Source organism: Crotalus tigris, unplaced genomic scaffold (genome assembly GCF_016545835.1).
Source record: "Crotalus tigris isolate CLP2741 ecotype Arizona unplaced genomic scaffold, ASM1654583v1 scf7180000023723.778456, whole genome shotgun sequence".
Taxonomy (NCBI): Eukaryota; Metazoa; Chordata; class Lepidosauria; order Squamata; family Viperidae; genus Crotalus; species Crotalus tigris.
This window is the reverse complement of record NW_024100141.1, coordinates 521,498-545,516: the sequence shown is the minus strand read 5'-3', so window position 1 is coordinate 545,516 and position 24,019 is coordinate 521,498. Positions and strand designations below refer to the sequence as shown.

Genomic DNA, 24,019 nt, shown 5'->3' with positions numbered 1-24,019 from the left:
TCCCTTTTATTCTATTGGCTTTTGAAAGCCCATAGAATAGACTCCCTTGAATAGAGTCTAATTCTATTGGCTTTCAAAAGCCAATAGGAATTGTCTACGCTGTCTCTGCCCAGCTGAGCCCGCCAAAAGTCCCATTCTGCAAACGGTACTGCACCTGTTGAGTAGTCCTCGACTTACGACCGGTTGAATAGTCCTCGACTTACGACCGGTTGGGGGTTGCGGCATTAAAAAAGGTTGAGAACCACTGCTCTATAACAATCTTGCTGCAGTTACCATAGGCAAAACAATTGTCCCTAAGTCTTTTCTCATGGTCTGTCCATTGTCCCAGCAAAGGAAGTCCCCGTTTTAAAATTTAAAATTCTTTTTTTTTTTTTGGTAAACTTTTTATTAATTTTTTTCCATACAATTCAATAGTACTTATTCAACAACGTGTTGTCTGAGTTTATCATTCACTAATGCAAATTTAATTCCTAATCCTTTATTCTTTTCTCCAACCATTGATAAAAGAAGACCCAAGTCTGATAGTATTCTGTTTCTTCTTTTTCTTTCAACCTCAGAGTAAGTCTGTCCATTTCCGCACAGTCTAATATTTTTTTAAATCATTTCTTCCTCGGACGGTATTTCTTCCTTTTTCCAAATACGATTTTTGCCACTGTTATCACATGTAAAATCAAATATATATTTTGTTTATCAATCTTTTCTGGCATAATAACCTAATTAAAAAAAGTTCAGATTTAAAATGTTTTCCCAGCATCTTTTCTAGCCAAGTATGTATTTTTTTTTCCAGAACCTCTTTGCTTTGTTTGCCACAGGCAAAACAATTGTCCATTGTCCCAGCAAAGAAAGTCCCAGTTTTAAAATTCAAAACTCTTTTTTTTATATATATAAGTTTTATTGGTTTTCCAGTTTCACATTTGAATATTTGGAAAGTAACGTGGTGATTGGGTTAGTCAAAAGTTCAATAACAAAATCATTAGTACATATCTCAGGTTATAATAATAATAAAGTTGGAAGGGACCTTGGAAGTCATCTAGTCCAACCCTCTGCTCAGGCAGGAAACCCTACACCATTTCGGACAAATGGCTGTCCAATCTCTTCTTAAAAACTTCCAGTGTTGGGGCATTCACCACTTCTGGAGGCAGGTTGTTCCACTGGTTAATTGTTCTAACTGTCAGGAAGTTTCTCCTTAGTTCTAGGTTGCTTCTCTCTTTGGTTAGTTTCCATCCGTTGCTTCGTGTCCTGCCTTCAGGTGCCTTGGAAAATAGCTTGACTCCCTCTTCTGTGGGGCAGCCCCTGAGATATTGGAACACTGCTATCCTGTCCCCCCTCGTCCTTCTCTTTGTTAAACAAGACATACCCAATTCCAGCAACCGTTCCTTATATGTATTAGCCTCCAGTCCCCTAATCGTCTTTGTTGCTCTTCTCTGTACTCTTTCCAGAGTCTCAACATCTTTTTTACATCGTGGTGACCAAAACTGAATGCAGTATTCCAAGTGTGGCCTTACCAAGGCATTGTAAAGTGGTATTAATACTTCACGTGATCTTGATTCTATCCCTCTGTTAATGCAGCCCAGCACTGTGTTGGCTTTTTTGGCAGCTGCAGCACACTGCTGGCTCATATTTAGGTGATTGTCTGCTAGGACTCCGAGGTCCCTCTCACAGTTACTACTATTGAGCATGGTGCCACCTATGCTGTACTTGTGCATTTGGTTTTTCTTGCCTAAATGTAGAACCTTGCTTTTTTCACCACTGAATTTCATTTTGTTAGTTAGTGCCCAGTGTTCAAGTCTGTCCAGATCCTCCTGTATCCTAAGCCTGTCTTCTGGAGTGTTGGCTATTCCTGCCAGCTTGGTGTTGTCTGCAAATTTGATGAATTCCCCATCTATCCCTTCATCCAAATCGTTGATGAAGATGTTGAAGACCACTGGGCCCAGAACAGAGCCCTGGGGCACCCCACTACACACTTCCCTCCATGTAGATGCGGTTCCATTGAGGACCACACGCTATGGATCCATCTGGTGGTGATGCTATCTAACCCGCATTTTTCTATCTTATCAAGCAGTCGGTTGTGGTCTACTTTGTCAAATGCCGTACTAAAGTCCAAGTAAATTATATCCACAGCATTCCTCTGGTCCACTAATTTTGTCACTTGGTCAAAGAATGCAATAAGGTTTGTCTGGCATGATCTGTTTTTGACAAACCTGTGTTGGCTTTTAGTAATGACTTTGTTTGCCTGTAGGTGTTTGGTCATTCGTTGTTTGATTATCTTTTCCAGAATCTTCCTAGGTATTGAGGTCAGGCTGATAGGTCTGTAATTTCCTGGGTCCTTTTTTTTCCCTTTTTTGAAGATGGGAACTACATCAGCTCTTTTCCAGTCCTCTGGCAGTTCCCCTGTGTTCCAGGATCTTTGAAAAATATAGTCCAGTGGTTCTGAGAACACATCTGCCAGTTCCTTGAGAACCTTGGGGTGTAATCTGTTTGGTCCTGGAGATTTGAACTCATCTAGGCTGGACAGGTGTTGACTTACATTTTCTTGCCTATCTTAACTTGTGTTTCTATTTTGTTTTTTATGGCACTATTTTTGATAGGTTGGTCTGTTTTTTTTTTCCCTTTGTGTAAAGACAGATGCAAAAAATGAGTTAAATAGTTCTGCTTTCTCCCTGTTGTTTGTCACCTTCTTGACACTTTCACCCACTAATGGACCAATCGTTTCCTTCACTTTTTTCTTGTTTTTTTACATGTTGAAAGAAGCTTTTTTACATCATCAAATATTTCTTCTCTGTTTCCCTTAACATTTGCTATATCATATTTAAGTTAGTAATTGTATCAAGCTCAGCTGAAACTTCATTATCACATTTATCAATGCATTTTTTGCTTATACATATCCATATCCTGTTTTTAAGTTTTACCTGATTTTTAGTGTTTAATTGCAGTAAAATTCAAAATTCTTTATATCCCCCTGTATACAGGAAGTCCTCGACTTACAGCAGTTCATTTAGTGACCGTTCAAAGTTACCACAGCACTGAAAACAGAGATTTATGACTGTTTTTCACCCTTATGACCATTGCAGCATCCCCATGGTCACGTGATCAAAAATCAGACGCCGGGAAACTGACTCATATTTATGACAGATGTTGTATCCCGGAATCAGATGCTCGCCTTTTGCGACGCTCTGACAAAGTCAGTAGGGAAGCCAGGTTGATTTAACAACCGTGGCCAGAAATGTCACAGAGGTACATGTGGGGTAAAGTTCACTTAACAACTGTCTCGCTTAGCAACAATCATCTCTGGCTCAATTGTGGTTGTAAGTCGAAGACCCCTTGTATTTGAACCCAGAATTTTTGTTTAGCTTTCTTTTATTACAAGTCCACCAAGTGTGATAAAATGACTTTCTTTTTCCATATTCCCAAAATAGATTTCAAATAATTTTATGCAGGCATTCCTCGACTGGCGACTGTTTATTTAGTGACTGTTCAAAGTTACAATTTTAAAAAAAAACGGTTTATGATCATGTTTCACGCAACCATTGCCACGCGATCAAAATTCGGGATGCTAGGCAACTGTTATGTAGTTACGACAATTGCAATGTCCTGTGGCCACTATTTGTAACCTTCCCAGCCAGCTTTGGACAAGCAATGAATAGAATAACAAGAGTTGGAAGGGACCTTGGAGGTCATCTAGTCCAACCCCCCTACTCTGACAGGAAAAGCCATATAGCATTTCGGACAAATGGCTGTCCAGTCTCTTCTTAAAAAACTTCCAGGGTTGGAGCATTCACAACTTTTGCAGGCACTGATTAATTGTTCAATGGGGGAAGCCAGATTCGCTTAATGACCTCCCGATTCGCTTAACAACTGGAGTGATTTGCTAAACGACTGTGGCAAAAAAAAAAAAAGATCCTTAAAGTGGGGCCAAACTCACTTAAAATCCCACTTCTGCCTTGCTTAGCAACCTAGAATCCTAGGGCAGGAAGACAGACCTTGGAGGTCATCTAGTCCAGCCCCCTGCCCAGAGCAGGAGTCCTTATAACCATTGTATAGGACAGTGATGGCAAACCTTTTAGAGACCGAGTGCCCAAAAACTTGCCCCACCCCCCGCTCCATCCCCATCCCCTGCTCTGCCTGCCCACAGGGCCACTCACCGCCTCCAGGGCCCGCTGCAGATAACCCAGGCAGCCCAGCAGTACCATGGCGGCCACGCCCTCTGCCCGCGCCCTGCAGCATCAACTGTGCACGATGGGGCGCGAGGGCAGAGTCTTGTCTACGCTGCCCGGCTGCCATGTCCTTGGCTGCACTGCTCTGCGTGGGCCACGCTCGGGGGCGACTCTCCTTTAGGGGGGCTGCTGGAGAGGAGGGGGTCGCAGGGGGAGGCGAGGCCGGGGCAACGGCACGTGTGCCCACAGAGCAGGCTCCGAGTGCCGCCTCTGGGCACCCGTGCCATAGGTTCGCCACCACTGGCATTGGAAGAGTTCAAATGACAGAAATGTGGGGCTCAGTTGTGGTCATAAGTTGAGGACTACCTGTCTGTTTTTGAAAGTTTGCTCGGTGTCATGTACGGTCGGCACAGGAGTCTGGAGTCTCATGGAGGGGGTTAGGTTATTAGTGATTTTGTCTCTTGTGGGGACCCCCTGTGTGAAAGAACGAAGCCAGCTGGACTGGACAAATCCTGGGCACCAGCCTCACTCATGTCCCTTTCCTTTGTTTTCTGCCATCCCAGGGCTATGACCAGGAGGAGACAATACGGGGAGCTGGCCAACCTTCTACAAGGGGTTGTGAACGTGCTGGAACATTTCAACAAATATATGGGGATCCCGCAGATCCGCCAGCTTTCCGAAAGGTATGTACGGTCTCCCAGGTACAACCAGGGGAGGAAGGTGGACTCTCGGAATGAAGCGTGAGCTGAATTTTAGGGTGGGATCCTTGGTGCTCTCTGAGCTTGGTGGTTTTCTTGCAGACGTTCCATTGCCCCACTAGATAACGTTATCATTCAAGAGGGACAGTATTTAATGTTTATTTGTTACGTGTTTGTAGGGGTGTGGGTCTATCCATATGTTGTGTATAGTATGTTTTAGGTTTGTGTCATGTATGTGTTTCACTTTGAGAGCGGGCAAGTAAATTTCATTTTTTGATGTGTGCCATTGTGTCTAGTAAAAAAATGACAATAAAGGTTCTCTTCTCATCTTATCATTATCTTATCTTATCATCTCATCTTATCTCATCTTATGAGATAAGATGAGATAAGCAACCTAGAGATAAGATGAGATGAGATGAGATAAGCAACCTAGAGATAAGATGAGATGAGATGAGATGAGCAACCTAGAACTAAGGAGAAACTTCCTAACAGTGAGAACAATTAACCAGTGGAACAACCTGCCTCCAGAAGCGGTGAATGCTCCAACACTGGAAGTTTTGAAGAAGAGACTGGACAGCCATTTATCCGAAATGGGATAGGGTTTCCTGCCTGAGCAGGGGGTTGGACTAGATGACCTCCAAGGTCCCTTCCAACTTTACTATTATGGATCATTGCACAGTCAGCCAGATGTTCAGACTGGATTTGGCATTTTGTCTACCTATCGAGTCCTTACCCAGGATGATGATGATGATGATATTATTCTCAATCATCGCACAGTCAGCCAGATGTTCAGACTGGATTTGGTATTTTGTCTACCTATCGAGTCCTTACCCAGGACCTGGGATAGGCAGATGTGGATGTTTGATGGTATTACAGATATCGTCGCAGGATGGAAGCAGTTCCTATAAGGCCGCCTTTTGCAATTGACTAATAGCGAATTTGTCAATGCCAATGGTGTTCAAGTGGTGCTCCAGTTGTTTTGGGATTGCACCCAAGGAGCCTATGACTATTGGTACTACCCTTGCTTGCTTTTGCCACAGTCTTTCTATTTCTATTTGTAGGTCTTTGTATTTTGTTATCTTCTCCAGTTCTTTCTCTTCTATTCTGCTATCTCCAGGCACTGCCACGTCCACTATCCAGACTTTTTTGTCTTTCTTATCGACAATTGTTAAGTCTGGGGTGTTATGTTGCAGGTGCTTGTCTGTTTGAATTCTGAAGTCCCAGAGCAGTTTAATTTTATCATTTTCTATGACTTTCTCTATTTTATGATCCCACCAGTTTTTGCTTACAGGCAAATGATATTTTTTGCAGATCCTCCAATGCACCATTGTTGCTACTTTGTCATGCCGCTGCTTGTAATCAGTCTGTGCAATCTTCTTGCAACAGCTTACCAAGTGGTCCACTGTTTCTTCAGCTTCTTTGCATAGGCGGCACTTACTGTCTGTTGCTGTCTTCTCAATTTTGACTTTGTATGCATTTGTCCTTAAGGCTTGGTCTTGTGCAGCCAGAATTAGTCCCTCGGTCTCTTTCTTCAATTTTCCTGCTCTTAGCCATTGCCAGGTTTTATTATTATCTGCTTTCCCAGCTATTTTTTTCATGTATTGGCCATGTAGTGCTTTGTCTTCCCATGCCTCTATTCTGTTCTTCATTTGGTCTTTCTTGTAGGCCAGTTTGGTCTCTCCAGTAGTTAGTAAGCCTTCCTGATATACTAATTTCAGTGCATCTTCATCATTGTTCTTCAGATATTCTTCCAAAGCCATTTTTTCTTCTTCAACCATCTGATGTACTTGTAGCATTCCACGCCCACCTATTTGCCTTGGTAGATAAAGTCTATCAATGTCACTGCGTGGATGAAGGGCATGATTCATTGTCATTATTTTTCTGGTCTGCCTATCCATTGCTTTTAGTTCTGCTTGAGTCCAGTCCACTATTCCAGCTGTGTACCTAATGACTGGGATTGCCCAGGTGTTGATTGCCTTTATGGTATTTCCTCCATTGAGTTTGGATTTTAAGATCTTCTTCACTCTCTTGATGTATTCACCTCTAATCTTTTTCTTGACTTCAGTGTGCTTGATGTTGTCAGCTTGAAGGATACCCAAGTATTTGTAGTATTCTTCCTCATCCAGACTCTTAATGTTATTTTCGTGGGGCATCTTGATTCCTTCAGTTTTCACTATTTTTCCTTGTTTGATAGTAAGTGTGGCACATTTGTCCAAGCCAAACTCCATTACAATATCTTGGCTATATATACGGACAGTGTTGAGCAGCGATTCTATTTCAGATGATGTTTTTCCATACAGCTTCAGATCATCCATGTAAAGGAGGTGGGATAGTCTAGCAGATGTTTTTGATGTTTGATAGCCATGTCCTGAGTTATTCAGTATTGTTGACAGAGGAAACAGTGCAATAACAAATAGTAATGGTGATAATGAATCTCCTTGAAATATTCCTCTCTTGATATTAACCTCTCCCAGCTTTCTCACCATTGATCTGCAACTGTGTCTTCCATTGTGCCATCGATCTTTGCACAAATTTTCTGATGTTTCTACTTACTCCTGTTATTTCTAGGCACTTGATTATCCAATCATGTGGCAGAGAGTCAAATGCCTTTTTGTAGTCAATCCATGCCACATTCAGGTTGGTCTTCCTTCTCTTGCAGTTTTCCAAGATCATTTTGTCTATTAGGAGTTGATCTTTTGTTCCTCTGCTATTGGGGCGGTTTCCTTTCTGCTCAGGTGGAAAGAGATTGTTTTCAACTAGATGCTGTTGTACTGCATCAGCTACCACACCAGTTAGTAATTTGAAAGTTGTTGGTAAGCAGGTAATTGGCCTGTAGTTACCTGGTGTTGCCCCTTTTGCTGGATTTTTCATTATTAGGTAGGTTTTCCCAGTTGTTAGCCACTTTTCAATTTCTCCTCCTTGTAGTATATTGTTGAACTGTTTGGCAATGAGTGGGTGTATAACAGTTAGATGTTTCAACCAAAACCCATGCAGTTCATCTTCACCTGGTGCTGACCAATTTTTGATTTTCTTTGCTCTTTTTTCTACCATTTTTGTTGTTATTACTAGTTCTTTCATTTCAACTTCTGTTTTATTTGCATCCACCTCTTTTAACCAAGCCGCATCCTTGTTGTATTTCTTTGGGTTATCCCATATCTGCTTCCAGAACTGCACTGTTTCTTCCTTGTCAGGTACTGACTGATTCTTGCAGTTTCTCCATTGATGGATTGGTAGAAACGTTTCTGATTGGATTGAAATTGGAGGTTCTGCCTATAGTTTGCAATTCGAGCTTCATATCTACTGATTTTCCTGGCTATAGCTGTTATTTGTTGCTTTATTATTTCCAGTGCTTCCTTGATCTTCCTTGTTTCTAAGTGGTATTTCTTGATTAGGTATTCTTTGGTCTTCTTGTTCTTCAGCTTCTTTTCTTTCATCTGTTCTAGCTTGCTTGCATGTGATCTTAACTTGCTGATCTTATTTTCTAGTCTAACCTTCCATTTTTCTGGTGCACTGTTTGTTTGTTTTTCTTTTTTGTTGATTTTACATCCCAGGTATTCTGTTATAACTGCATTATTATTATTATTATTATTATTATTATTATTATTATTATTATCTCATCTTATCTCATCCCATCTTATCATCTTATCTCATCTTATCTTATCATCTTCTCTTATCATCTCATCTCATCTCATATTATCATTCCTGGAAGGAAGGAGAGGTTGTGGGGTGGAGGAGAAGGGGTGGGAGGAGGAGGAGGATGACTGTGACAACGATTGGGGGGTCCTTGGTGCTCTCTGAGCTTGGTGGGGTTTTTTTTGAAGATGTTTCATGACCCAACTAGGGAACATCATCAGTGCTAGAAGAGAGTGGGATTTCTGAAGGATCAGGAGGAGGAGAAGGATTGTGGGGTTCTCTGAGCCGGGTTGCTTTCTTGCAGACGCTTCATTACCCAACTAGGGAACATCATCAGTGCTAGAAGGGAGTGGGGTTGCCTGTCTGTTTGTTTGTCATAGCTTGCCTTGTCAATCAAGGGACTACTATCTCAGACAAACAGTCAAACAGTAAACAACAGGAACCACCATGAACATTCCCACCAACACTGGTGAGACAAGCTACTTGTATATAAAAAGAGAGCAAAACCCTCTCCCTTCTAACACTGATGATGTTACCTAGTTGGGTCATGAAATGTCTGCAAGTAAAAGAACCAGGCTTAGAGAGCACCAAGGACCCTCACAGTCGTCGTCCTCCTCCTCCTCCTCCTCCTCCTCCTCCTCCCTGCGAACTCCACTCCTTCTAACACTGATGATGTTATCTAGTTGGGTCATGAAATGTCTGCAAGAAAACCACCAGGCTCAGAGAGCACCAAGGACCCCCACAGTCGTTGTCCTCCACCTCCTCCTCCTCCTCCTCCTCCTCCTCCTCCTCCTCCTCCTCCTCCTCCTCCTCCTCCTCCTCCTCCCTGCAAACTCCACTCCTTCTAACACTGATGATGTTACCTAGTCAGGTCATGAAACATCTGCAGGAAAAACCACCAAGCTTATAGAGCACCAAGGAATCCTTCTTTCCCCCTCTTTTTCCTCCTCCTCTTCCCCCTCCACCCCTTCACCCTCACCATCCTCCTGTCTGCAATCCCCATTCCCTTCTAGCACAGATGATGTTACCTAGTTGGGTCATGAAACATCTGCAAGAAAACCACCAACCTCAGCGAGCACCAAGGACCCCTCACTTCAACCCTCAGCTACAAATATTCTCCTTTATTGGGAGTGGCTTTTCCTGTATGCTTGTATGTGAACAGAGAGCAAATCCCACTCCCTTCTAGCACTGATGACGTTACCGAACTGGGTCATGAAAGGTCTGCAAGAAAACCACCAAGCTCAGCACCAAGGACCCCCCTCATTTCAACCCTGAGTTATACATATTCTCTTTTGCTAGATCTAAAGTTCTCTATTTGAGTTAGCTTCAGAGCTGCATCCAAAGCTAGCATGGATAACCTAAGAAGGCTGATAGGAGATGGTGGTGTGTACTAATGGTTATGGTTCGGAAAGGGGAATCGGATGAAGTTATGGAGGACAGATCTATTAAGGGCTGTGACTTTGAAGATTTGGGTTTTTGCCTCTGAGTCAGGAGTAGCATCTGTTGAAAAGGGTAGCAGTGGTGTGGGGGAATAGGTCTTTATCTCAAGCATGGGACCCTCCAAGACAGTGGTTCTCAACCTGTGGGTCAGGACCCCATTTGGGGTCGAACGACCATTTCACGGGGGTCGCCAAACAACGCAGTCCGCCATTTTTTCCCCCCTTTTCCTTAGCTGTGCTACTCCCTTTTATTCTATTGGCTTTTGAAAGCCAATAGAATAGACTCTCTTGAATAGAGTCTGCCCTGCTGAGCCCGCCAAAAGTCCCAGTCTGCCAACGGTGCTGCACCAGTTGAGTAGTCCTCGACTTACGACCGGTTTGGGGGGGGGTCGCGGCATTAAAAAGGTTGAGAACCACTGCTCCAAGAGCATCTGGTGAACCACAAGACAATAGATGTCTAGGGAGATTTTCCGTCAATCCAGGTCAGGGTTGTCCCAAAGATGCTTTTTCAGCAGTCAGCTGGACTCTTTTGTTTTTCTTGGAAGTTGTTTCGCTTCTCCCCCAAGAAGCTTCTTCAGCTCTGACTGGGTGGTGGGGGAATGGAAGGATTTATATTTATATTCTGATCCTGAGGACACAGATAAACCTCCAAGTGGCCTCAACGACTCTCTAAAAGAAGGCAAAGGACCGGCTGTCTGCAAGGAGTATAAATCCTCCCATTTCCCCATCATTCGGTCAGAGTTGAAGAAGCATCTTGGAGGAGAAGCGAAACATCTTCAAGGAAAAACAAGGAAGTCCATGGCCCCGTGAAGAAGCATCTTTGGGATAACAAGGCAATAGGCGAAGATAGACCTCGGCAGGGCTGTTCTGACATGCTTTCATCAAGACAATTATCAAATGCATGGAGAAGACAGGGATTTATGCTAATGGCATTTAATTAACCACCTTAAATTTCAGGGTAGTTAAATTTAGCGTTTGTCCCAGCTCCAATAATTTTTTTTTTTTTTGGGGGAGTGCAACTCTATAAAAACAGCCCCTCTTAGTCTAACAGCCAGGAGAAAAAACGTTTAGCTTCTTTTATCCATACAGGTATGTCCTGTAAAGTTGGAAGGGACCTTGGAGGTCATCTAGTCCAACCTCCTGCTCAGGCAGGAAACCCTATACCATTTCAGACAAATGACTGTCCAGTCTCTTCTTAAAAACTTCTGGAGGCAGGCTGTTCCACTGATTGATTGTTCTAACTGTCAGGAAATTTCTCCTTAGTTCTAGGTTGCTTCTCTCCTTGATGAGTTTCCATCCGTTGCTTCTTGTCCGGCCTTCAGGAAATGCTTTGGAGAATAGCTTGACTCCCTCTTCTATGGGGCAGCCCCTGAGATACTGGAATGTCACCCCTCGTCCTTCTCTTCATTAAACTAGACAAACCCAATTCCAGCAACTGTTCCTTATATGTTTTAGCCTCCAGTCCCCTAATCATTTTTCTCACCCTTATGACCATTGCTAAATCCTTTACCAGCCAATTTCCAAGAAGCAACATCAGTGAGGAGGTCGGAGGGAAAGTCATCAGTCACCATCCTATGATGTCTTGCTTAATGACTGCAGCGATTCACTTAGTGACCACACAAAAAAGATTGCACAATCAGGAGCAGTTTTGTATTACTTCTTAATGAATTTTCCGGCCCCAGTTGGGATCGTAAGCTGAGGGCTACCTGTAGTATTTAAACTCAACGTGCAATGGGATAAGGACTCCTACTTTTGGCACGGGCTCCATTGTGGTTCGTAAGACGAGGACTGTCTGTATTCCATGTTTGGAAGCAGGGCTTTTTAGCTTTCAATTATGGCTCTAGATGAAAGGACCCCAGATCCACGCCTTGATTCCTGGCTTGTCAAGCACCGTCTTTTTGGCTGAGGGGGCCAGCCCCATGTTTCCTTCCGCAGCCAAAGGATGACAAGAATGTTTTCTCTTTGACAGGGTGAAGGCAGCCCAGAACGAGCTGGGACAACAGATCTTGGCTGATTTTGAAGAGGCCTTTCCTGCCCAAGGCACAAAGGTGTTTATTTTTTAAACCATATCTTGATCTTTTCTGTCTGCAAAATTATCGCGCGTTGCAATAAGCTGCTTGCAAGGAGATCTGAGAGGCTGCAGGCTTTAATGACTGGGGGTCTGGACCAGGGGTCTCCAAACTGGTTAACTTTAAGACTTGCAAACTTCAACTCCCAGAATTCCCTAGCCAGCATGGCTGCCTAGGGAATTCTGGGAGTTGAAGTCCACCCATTTTAAAGTTACCAAGGTTAAGAAACCCTGCAGTAGACTCTTACAAGGAAAAGGCCCTTGGGGGTTTGTAGCTATTGAGCACCACCATCACTAGGCAGAGCAGATTTTGTTGATTAGGTTTTTATCCCACTTTAGTTATTTCCTAAATAACTCAAGGCATACCTAGGTAATACTCCTTCCCTGTGAGGTGGGCTGGGCTGAGAGAGGAGGCCAAAGTCAGCCCAGCTGGCTTTCGTCCTTGAGGTCCAACTACAGTGTTTCTCAACCTTGACAATTTTAAGGCATGTGGACTTCAACTCCCAGAATTCCGCAGCCAGCATTGCTGGCTGTGGAATTCTGGGATTTGAAGTCCACATGCCTTAAAATTGTCAAGGTTGAGAAACACTGTCCAACTAGAACTCACCACCTCCTGGTGATTGGCCCAAAGTCTCCCAACTGACTTTTGTGCCTAAGGCAGGACTAGAACTCCCAATCTCCTGGTGATTGGCCCCAAATCACCCCGACGACTTTTCTGTCTAAGGACAGGATTAGAACTCAAGATGGCAGCAAAATGCCCGGCCAGCTTAATTCTCTGGGTTTGTCCTCAGCAGAGATCCGCTGGTCCCAGCAACGTTCTCCGTGACGCCTGCTTGGTCGCCAACGTCTTAGATCCCCGGATCAAGCAAGAAATCATCAAGAAGTTTATTAAGCAGCACCTCTCGGAGTATCTGGTGCTGTTCCAGGAAAACCAAGACGTGAGTTGGACTCCGCGATTCCCTCAGGGGAAAGACACACACTTTGAAAAAGATTCAGAAATGCTTTGGGTCTTGCAAGAAGCCCTGAGTCTTCCTGCTGGATACGAAAGCTTTTCGTTCTCAGTTTTTGGGTTGATGCTGAAAAAAATGTACCTCTGCCTTATGGAAACCACTTAACTGGCAGCAACTTTTGAAGCAGTTAAAATCTTTTTTTCCCCCTGCTTTGTGTGGAAAGAAGAAAAAAGAGATGGCTGCTTTAATGGGTGAGAGAGAAAGGCTAGATGAGATGGAGGGCAAAGCCCTCACCTTCTGAATTATAGGTAGACCTATAAGTTCATTTAATGACCGTAATTCAACACAGCAGGAACCTCATGAGGTAAATCAACAAAGCAGGAACATCATGAGGTAAATCAACACAGCAGAAACATCATGAGGTAAATCACAGAGCACAAAAGGGCGCCCAGAAGAAAAAGGCGGGAAAAAAGGGAGCCTCCCCCTCCACACCCACAATAACCAATCACAGCACAGCAGCCAGCCCACTTCAGCCAATCAGCTATAACCATGTGTTCTGGCTCATTCGCTCCAGCTAGAGGTAGTCCTCGGCTTAACAATTCATTTAGTGACTGTTCAAAGTTACAGCAGCACTGAAAAAAGTGACAATCGTTTTTCACACAACTGTTGCAGTAATCCCGATGGTCACATGATCAAAATTCAGATGCTTGGCAACTGGCATGTACTTACGTCGGTTGCAGTGTCCTGGGATCATGGGATCCCCTTTTGTGACCGCTTGACAAGCAAAGTCTATGAGGAAGCCAGATTCACTTAAGAACCAGTTTACTAACTCCAGTGATCCACTTAACAACGGTGGCAAGGAAGATCATAAAATGAGGCCAAATTCACATAACTTTGTCACTTGGCAATAAAACTTTTGGGCTCAATTGTGGTCGCAAGTTGAGGACTACCTGTTCACGATTGGAACTCTGAACCCTCATTGTCACATTTTCTTATTCAGTAATATTTTGTCTGGTTCACTGAACAACTGAGGAAGAAAGGTTGTAAAATGGGGCAAAATTCGCTTAATGTCTTGTTGAGAAATAGAAATTTTGGCCTCAATTGTAGTTGTAGATTGAGGACTACCTGTAGTGTAATGGCAGAAGGAATAACTTTGAGGAACAGAAGGAAAAATTGCCAATAAGACAATGGTCAAATAAGAGAAATCTGAGTCCTGGGCTGAAATGTAAACTTAGTAGGCGTCTCATAATACAATCCTAGTTCTCATGAATACAAAGGGAGGTGGGAAGCACAGGGTTCTCCAAACTTGGCTACTTTAAGACTTGTGGACTTCAATTCCCAGAATTCCCCAGCCAGCATGGCTGGCTGGGGGATTCTGGGAGTTGAAGTTCACAAATTCTGGGAGTTGAAGTCCACAAACCTTAAAGTTGCCACGTTTGGAGACCCCTGCAATAGATCTTCTGCAGGTAGTCCTCAGCTTACAACCACAGTTGGGAATAGAATTGCTGTTGTTAAGCAAGACGGTTGTTAAGTGAGTCACAGCCAATTGTATATCCTTTTTTTGACATTGTTTTTAAGTGAATCAGGCAGTTAAGTGAGTTTGGCTTCCCCCCTCTAACGTCGCTCATCGGAAGATGGACTGGGATTTTTATACGTATGAAAATGATGTTGGTTCAGTGATGGAGATTCTGAGTCACCAGGTCATGGTTGTCCCAAAGGTGCTTTTTCAAAAGGCAGCTGGACTTTCTGGGTCTTTCCCTTGAAGATGTTTCACTTCTTTTCCAAGAAGCTTCTTCAGCTCTGACTGGATGGTGGGGATTGGAAGGATTTATACTCCTTGCAGACAGCTGGTCATTTGCATTCTTTTAGAGCAGATGTGTCAAACACAAGGCCCAGGGGCTGGATGCGGCACACGAAGTGGTTTCATGTGGCCCGCGAAGTCATCCTGGAAACAGTGGGGGAACGGCCCCCGCTGCCTTGGCCCTGGCCCAGGGCGGCCGGGAGCCAATGTACAATTTTGTGATGGCCGTCTATGCTGAAATGCATTCAGTCTTAGCTCCACAAGGCCGTCCAGAAACAGCGAGGAACCAGCCCCTGCCGCGTCGGTCCCGCCCCCTGGGTGCATGCTGGGGAGGTGTCACCCTTTGTGAGGAATGAAGAAATGGACCATGCCTTGGCGCTTGCCCCAGTCCCCCCCCCACTTCTGCCAGAGACCCTCAGATCTGTCCCACTCCTGCCCAGGCCCCCACAGGCACCCTTGACGCGAATGATGTAGAGCTGGCCACGCCCGCCCAGTAGGCCACACCCACTCCATCCATGCCCATCCAGTAGGCTGCCCCCCGCCCCCCCGAGAGCAACCACAATGCTGATGCGGCCCTCAATGAAATTGAGTTTGACACCCCCTGTTTTAGAGGGTCAGTGAGGCTGCTTGGAGGTTTATCTGCACCACTCAGGTGACCTTGAGGACACAGACAAACCTCCAAGTGACCTGAATGACTCTCTAAAACAGGGTGTCAAACTGCCAGCCCGCGGGCTGGACGTGTCACGCGGAAGCCACGCCCACCCCATTGCCGCCAATGGCAAAACAGGCCCGATACGTCACAAGTTTGACATGTCTGCTTTAAAAGAAGGCAAATGACCAGCTGTCTGCGAGGAGTATAAATCCTCCCATTTCCCCCCCCCCCAATTTAGTTAGAGCTGAAGAAGCTTCTTGGATGAAAAGTGAAACGTCTTCAAAGAAGAACAAAGAAAGTCCACTTGCCTCTTGAAAAAGGGCCTTTGGGACAACCCTGACCTGGATGACTGACAATCTCCATAGATGTTTCATGATGTGCATTGTATATCTTTTTTTAAAAAAACACAAATTTTATTGTTTTTTTAATTCTTAGAACAAAGTGCTCAAGACACACCGTGGTGCTGGGGTAATCAAACATCCAGAAATAAAACCATATATGAATAACTCAAATCAATACATCAAATATTCCCTCTCTATTTCCCTCAAATAGCATAATATATTTAAAATAATCCATTTCTAATTTAAATTTCTATAAATCCTAAACCTGTTTTAGAGCTTTGTAAATTTACAATTATCATAATCAAATTTAACTTTAAATAAAGACATTATCCATTCAGATATCCCTTCCAGATATATTCTAGTTCTTGGTCTCTTAAATCCTTAATTTTATGACAAGTCTCGTTTATTTCTTCTTCCACTACACAATATATCTCCTAATTAAAATAAAGTACCGTATTTTCCAGCGTATAAGATGACTTTCTAAAGCATGCAAATCGTCTCCGAAGTCGGGGGTCATCTTATACGCCAAGTCGTCGTATACGCTGGAAAATACGGTATTAGTCTACCCTATACATATCTAATCCATCCATCAATCAATCAATCTCTTTTAAATAACAAAATAATATCAAACCTTAAATCATTTCAGTCCATGGACGAGATTCAAATTTCATCCAGTTAATTATCATACCTAATAACATCCATATTATCAGACAAAAACATCATCTTACTAAATTAACATACCCGATTAATTATTGAGTCAATCCAGATCTAAAACGCCTCTTCAAGAATGTATTTTTTGGAATAATAGGGTTTATTTGTATGAAAACTACTATGTAATGCAGTGGTTCTCAACCTGTGGGTCGGGACCCCATTTGGGGTCGAACGACCATTTCACGGGGGTCGCCAAACAACGCAGTCCGCCATTTTTTTCCCCTTTTCCTTAGCTGGGCTATTCCCTTTTATTCTATTGGCTTTTGAAAGCCAATAGAATAAACTCTCTTGAATAGAGTCTAATTCTATTGGCTTTCAAAAGCCAATAGGAATTGTCCAGGCTGTCTCTGCCCTGCTGAGCCCGCCAAAAGTCCCATTCTGCAAACGGTGCTGCACCAGTTGAGTATCCTCGACTTACGACCGGTTGAGTAGTCCTCGACTTACGACCGGTTGGGGGTCGCGGCATTAAAAAGGTTGAGAACCACTGATGTAATGGAATGCATTGTACATCTTGATATCAACATGGAGGAGAAAGACGGCTGAAATCTCCTGCTGTTCTCTCCAAGGTTGCTTGGCTGGACAAGATCGACCGGCGTTATGCCTGGATCAAGCGCCAGTTGGTAGACTACGAGGAAAAATACGGCCGGATGTTCCCAGCGGAATGGTGCATGACAGAGCGGATCGCCGTGGATTTCTGTCATATTACAAGGTGGGACTCTAAAATCCTGTGTTCTTTTTTTTCCCCCACCTCTAGGAATGTTCCTTCTGGGTCCTTTTCACCCAGACCAGCAGTTCTCAACCTATGGGTCGCGACCCCATTTGGGGTCGATCGACCATTTCACGGGGGTCGCCAAGCAAGGCTATCCGCCATTTTTTTTCCCCTTTTCTGGCGGGTGCCTTACCTCCCTTGGGCTGGTCCAAGGTCGGCCTGCTCCGTCTCTGCCGCTTGCCAGCTACGCCTCAGCCGGCGCAGGGGGCAGCACCTCACATGCGCGGCGCTCCCGGGCAGGGAAAGTCCTCGACTTACGACCGGTTGGGTAGTCCTCGACTTACGACCGGTTTAGTCCTCAACTTACGACCGGTTTAGTCCTCGACTTACGACCGGTTGGGGGTCGCGGCATTAAAAAGGTTGAGAACCACTGACCCAGACCATTAAAAATACAAAGAGTAGTTAATTTTAATTTTGGAAGCTGAATGTAATGCTTCCAAATTCCATTTTACAGTCTGAATTGCACAAGCTGAGATATAAGCCCGGAGGGTTTTTCTTTCTGTGTTATTGCAAAAAAAAAAATTAAAAAAAATCTTTTTGTCGGGCTCCAAAGATCAGGTTCCAATTCAGATGACTTACTGCCCAAGGCTATACAGGTTGTTCTGCCCACAGTTGAGTCCAAAATTTCTGTTGCAAAACGGGACAGTGGTTAAGTGAGATTCGCCTCGTCTTATGACCATTCTTGGCACGGTTGTTAAGGGAATCCCTGCAGTTAAGTCAGTGGACCTGCCAGGGGTATTTGCAATCTGGTTCTTAACACACATGTGCCACGATCACGTGATCGCACACCACGATCACGTGACTGCACGTCAGTTGCTCAGCAACCACTTTGCATCCATGGCTGCTTGCAGCATCTCGTGTTTTAGGCCAGTTTCACTGAAAAGCCGCATTGAGTCCTGATTTTCAGCAAAACCGGCCGATAACGGACTGTTGATTTGCTTAACGACCATCGTGTTTGCTTCAGAACCGTCATAAAATCGGCTTGGCCACATAACTGACCTGTTTTACAACTGTCACCATTTATATCCATGATAGGCAGGCTCTGTTATGTCATAAGTCAGTGATGGCGAACCTTTTAGAGACCGAGTGCCCAAACTGCAACCCAAAACCCACTTACGTATCGTCGGGTGCCGGGTAGGTGTGGCCCATTGGGTGGACGTGGCCCATTGGGTGGGCGAGGCCCATTTTCGTGGGCATGGCTGCAGTGGTAACGGCAGACTGGGTGGGACTAAAAAGTTCAATCAATCAATTCCAACTTTGCTAGATCCCGCGAGAAGTTGAAATTGATTGATTGATTGAACCTTTTTTTTTTTTTTTTTGCACACAGCAGCAGAGGCCTAAAGCGAAAAGGTTTTATAAAACCCAGCTGAAGGCCTAGGACTGGGGCGATGGCGCGCGTGCCCACAGAAAGGGCTCTGAGTGCCGCCTCTGGCACCCGTGCCATAGGTTCGCCACCACAGTCATAAGTTAAGGACTACCTGAAAGAGACTTTGGTCACATCAGAAATTGTGGTGGCAAAGGGCAGGGCAGGCACTGGCCAAATGAATGCCATGTGCGCATGTTTTTAAGCCATTTGCATGTCCGGTAATGTGCCAGCATGCAGCCAAGCAATTAAAAGGAACTCATGTGCAGTTTAATAGAGGTGATCTTCCACTTACGACCACAGTGGAACCAAAAGTTTTTGTTGCTGAGACAGTTGTTAACTGAATGTTGCCCCATTTTACAACTATTCTTGCCACAGTTGCTAAGTTAGTATCACTAGCCACCAGCAGCAGTTCAAGTCTCAGCAGCTGGAGGTTGACTCAGTTTTCCATCCTTCCGACGTCAGTAAAATGAGGACCTAGATTGTTGGGGGGGGCAAGATGCTGACTCTGTAAACCGCTTATTGAGAGCTGTAAAGCACTGTGAAGCGGTCTATAAGTCTAAGTGCTATTGCTATTGCAGTTGTTAAGAGAATCTGGCTTCTCCATTGGAAACTAACCAAGGAGAGATGCAACCTAGAACTAAGGAGAAACTTCCAGACAGTGAGAACAATTAACCAGTGGAACAACCTGCCTCCAGAAGCTGTCAATGCTCCAACACTGGAAGTTTTTAAGAAGAGACTGGACGGCCATTTGTCCGAAATGGTGTAGGGCAGTGGCTCTCAACCTTTTTAATGCCGCGACCCCCAACTGGTCATAAGTCGAGGTTGAGAACCACTGGTGTAGGGTTTCCTGCCTGAGCTGGGGGTTGGACTAGATGACCTCCAAGATCCCTTCCAACATTGTCATCGTCATCGTTATTATTATTGACTTTCCTTGTTAGAACGTTGCAAAAGATGACCCCAGTTTACTGCAACTGTCATAAGTACATGCCAGTTGCCAAGCATCGGAATTTTGATCACATGACCACGTAGATGCTATAGCGGTCATAAATGTGAAAAACGATGATCAGCTACTTTTTTTATTGTAACTTTGAACGGTCACTAAACGAACAGTTCTAGAGCAGGAGAATGACCTCAGCGAAAGGAACCGATGCGCAATTTGATCGTGACTTTCCGTGGCAAACCTCAGAAGCTGCATGGAAGCAGCCCTTCCAAACTGCATTTGTTTACTTGATGGAAGGATAAAATTCCTAGCTCAAGTCAGCAGATATCATTAAGCAGGCTTCAGGGAGGTGTGTTGGCATCACACAGCCACAAACGTGCCCGGATACTCCTTTCTGCAAAAGATGATATTGGGAGACATTCTCTTAGGGCAGTGTTTCTCAACCTTGACAATTTTAAGGCATGTGGACTTCAACTCCCAGAATTCCACAGCCAGCGTTGCTGGCTGTGGAATTCTGGGAATTGAAGTCCACATGCCTTAAAATTGTCAAGATTGAGAAACACTGTCTTAGGGGTTGAATTTCCAACAGCCGTGCCGCGTGACTCCTGCGTGAAAACTGCTTGCAGCTGAAATAAACAGCGAGAAAAAGCGGACCGCTTTGGAGGCTGCCTTCGCGAGATCTTTGCCCAAAAGCGTGCCAGCAGATCAACCACGAAAGAGTGGCTTATGATTGTGCCCGTCGCAGGCAAGGGGCAGAGATTGTTAGCTCAGTCCTGGGAAAGCAGCAGTTGACGGCTGGCGCCAGAGACGCACACGCCCTGAAAGTTAAAATTACCCTAAAACAAATATCGCAAATGCCGAAGAGCAGCGCAAGCGGCTGTGAAAATGGGAATACAGGCAGTGGTGGGATTCAAATAGGTGAACAACCGGTTCTCTTGTGTGGATGTTGCTTCTGGAAGTCCATTCTGGGCCTGGGCAACCAAAAAATAACTATTGGTTGTGCCGAAGTGGTGCGAACTGGCTGAATCCTACGGGAGGGAGGGAGGGAGGAAGGAAGGAAGGAAGGAAGGAAGGAAGGAAGGAAGGAAGGAAGGAAGGAAGGAAGGAAGGGGATTCAAATATATGAACAACCAGTTCTCTTATGGATGCCGCTTCCGGGGGTCCATTCTGGGTCTGGGCAACAAAAAAATAACTATTGGTTGTGCCGAAGTGGCACGAACTGGCTGAATCCTACCACAGGGAAGGAAGGAAGGAAGGAAAGAAGGAAGGAAGGAAAGAAGGAAGGAAGGAAGGAAGGAAGGAAGGAAGGAAGGAAGGAAGGAAGGAAGGAAGTAGTGGGATTCAAATAGGTGAACAACTGGTTCTCCGGGTGGATGCTGCTTCTGGAAGTCCATTCTGGGCCCAGGCAATAAAAAATTAGCTTCCGGTTCTGCCGAAGTGGTGCGAACCGGCTGAATCCCACCACAGGAAGGAAGGAAAGAAGGAAGGAAGGAAGGAAGGAAGGAAGGAAGGAAGGAAGGAAGGAAGGAAGGAAGGAAGGAAGGAAGGAAGGGGTAAAGGAGTAGTGGGATTCAAATATGTGAACAACCAGTTCTCTGTGTGGATGCCGCTTCTGGAAGTCCATTCTGGGCTTGGGCAACAAAAAATTAGCTACCGGTTCTGCCGAAGTGGTGCAAACTGGCTGAATCCGAAGGAAGGAAGGAAGGAAGGAAGGAAGGAAGGAAGGAAGGAAGGAAGGAAGGAAGGAAGGAAGGAAGGAAGGAAGGAAGGAAGGAAGGAAGGAAGGAAGGAAGGAAGGAAGGGGTAAAGGAATAGTGGGATTCAAATATGTGAACAACCAGTTCTCTGTGGATGCCGCTTCTGGAAGTCCATTCTGGGCTTGGGCAACAAAAAATTAGCTACTGGTTCTGCTGAAGTGGTGTGGCTGAATCCCACCACTGAATAGAGGCAGGCCTCGACTTATGACCACAATTTCTGTCGCTAAGTGAGAGGCTTGTTGTGAGTTTTGCCCCATTTTATGACTTTTCTTGCCACGGTTGGTAAATGAATCACTGCAGTTGTTAACCCTTTTAAGTGAATCTGGATTCCACACGTTGACTCTGCTTGTCAGAAGGTCGCAAACGATGATCATGTGACCCCAGGATACTGCAACCGTCATAAATGTGAGTCAGTTGTCAAGCATCCGAATGTAAATCACATGACCCTGGGGACGCTGCAACGGTCATATGTGTGAAAAACGGTCCTAAGTCACTGTTTTCTGTGTCGTAACTTTGAACTCTCACTAAATCAATGTAAGTTGAGAACTACCTGTAAAATCTGAGCAATGTGATGATTTAAAAAAAAAGGCTATATTGTTTTCTAGCATTTCTGTTGCAGATGCCACAAGTTGAAACAAGGGCGGGTTGTCATCAAGTTACAACAGTTCATTTACTGACCACTCAAAGTTACAACGGCAATGGAAAAAAGCGACTTACGATCGTTTTTCACACTTAACGACTGTTGCAACATGATCAAAATTCATGTGATCAAAATTCAGATGCTTGGCAACTGGCATGTACTTGTGACGGTTGCACTGTCCCAGGACCATATGATCCCCTTTGGCCATCTTCTGAGAAGCAAACTGAAGGGGGAAGAAGACAGATTCACTTAACAACCGTGTGACTAACTTAACAACTACAATGAATCAAGATCACGTGAAGGGTTAATACCACTTTACAAGGCCTTGGTAAGGCCACACTTGGAATACTGCATCCAGTTTTGGTCACCACGATGTAAAAAAGATGTTGAGACTCTAGAAAGAGTATAGAGAAGAGCAACAAAGATGATTAGGGGACTGGAAGCTAAAACATATAAAGAACGGCTGTTGGAATTGGGGATGTCTAGTTTAATGAAGAGAAGGACGAGGGGGGGCAGGATAGCAGCCTTCCAGTATCTGAGGGGTTGCCCCAAAGAAGAGGGAGTCAAGCTGTTCTCCAAAGCACCTGAAGGCAGGACAAGAAGCAACGGATGGAAACTCATCAAGGAGAGAAGCAACCTAGAACGAAGGAGAAACTTCCGGACAGTTAGAACAATTAACCCGTGGAACTCCTTGCCTCCAGAAGCGGTGAATGCTCCAACACTGGAAGTCTTTAAGGAGATTGGACAGCCATTTGTCTGAAATGGTACAGGGCTTGCTGCCTGAGCAAGGGGTTGGACTAGATGACCTCCAAGGTCCCTTCCAACATTATTATTATTATTAACAAACTTCCTTCAGAAGCAGTGAATGCTCCAACACTGGAAGTTTTTAAGAAGATATTGGACAGCCATTTGATCTGAAATGGTATAGGGTTTCCTGCCTGAGCAGGGGGTTGGACTAGATGACCTCCAAGGTCCCTTATGACTTTATTATTATTATTATTATTACTATTATTATTAGTACTACTACTACTACTACTACTACTACTACTACTACTACTACTTAATGGTGAGAAGAAACTGTCGTAAAACATGGCAGAACTCACTTAACAATTTTCTCACTTAGTAACATGCATTCCGGGCTGAATTCCAGTCGTAAGTCGAAGATTGCCAGTACTGGCGTGAAAGATTTTGCCTTCTCTTCTTTGCAGGACAGAGCTGGGGAAAATCATGCGCACCCGGGCAAGGGAGATCGAGGTGAAACTGCTGCTTTTCGCCATCCAGAGAACCACCAACTTCGAAGGATTGCTGGCCAAACGCTTCTCGGGTTCCACCTTGTCAGAGACGGTGACGGTAAAAAAAAAAGACCCCACGTTTTTGTGGGTTCCACCCTCCTGCGGGCACAGGGGGGGAAAAATCCCTGCGTATCCTGCCCGCAGTTTGCCAGTTTGTGCCCTCCAGTTCCAGAGCCACACAGTCCTGCGGGAAAAAGAAGGATTTTCTTCCCATCATAGAGAGTCCTTAATGCCTGATTGAGGTTACGATGGAGCCCCCCAAAGTTCAGAGTGCGACAACTCGCCGCAGTCAGCTCACCGCGGCTGGACACCATTTCTTGTTGTTGTTGTTAGTTGCAAAGTCGTGTCTGAGCCATCGCAACCTCATGGACAACGTTCCTCCAGGCCTTCCTGTCCTCTACCATCTTCTGGAGTCCATTGAAGCTCACGGCTGCTGCTTCAGGGACTCCATCCAGCCACCTCATTCTCTGTCGTCCCCTTCTTCTCTTGCCCTCCATCTTTCCCAGCATTAGGCTCTTCTCCAGTGAGTCCTTCCTTCTTATTAGGTGGCCAAAGTACTTGAGTTTCAACTTCAGGATCTGGCCTTCTAAAGAGCAGTCGGGGTTGATCCCCTCTAGGACTGACCGGTTGGATCGCCTTGCAGTCCAGGGGACTCGCAGGAGTCTTCTCCGGCACCAGAGTTCAAAGGCCTCCATTCTTTGGCGCTCAGCCTTTCTTATGGTCCAATTCAACAATTCAGTTTAAATATCTAAAATAATTAAAAAAAATGTTTTCATTCGTGTCATTCACATTACGTTTTGTCCTTCCT

General features: G+C 44.7%; 1 protein-coding gene across 2 annotated transcripts in view; it reads left to right on the top strand.

Moving 5' to 3' along the window:
• VPS53 (VPS53 subunit of GARP complex) overlaps window positions 1–24,019 on the top strand; it is a 77,591-nt gene that overhangs the window by 15,124 nt on the left and 38,448 nt on the right. Inside the window, exons 7-11 of one of the 2 annotated variants that reach the window (XM_039321238.1) lie at window positions 4,718–4,837; window positions 11,894–11,972; window positions 12,787–12,930; window positions 17,014–17,156; window positions 23,128–23,269. In XM_039321238.1, coding sequence (XP_039177172.1) covers window positions 4,718–4,837; window positions 11,894–11,972; window positions 12,787–12,930; window positions 17,014–17,156; window positions 23,128–23,269 — 628 coding nt within the window. Of the gene's footprint in view, window positions 1–4,717; window positions 4,838–11,893; window positions 11,973–12,783; window positions 12,931–17,013; window positions 17,157–23,127; window positions 23,270–24,019 lie in introns of both variants that reach the window. The other variant, XM_039321237.1, reaches the window with a different exon arrangement.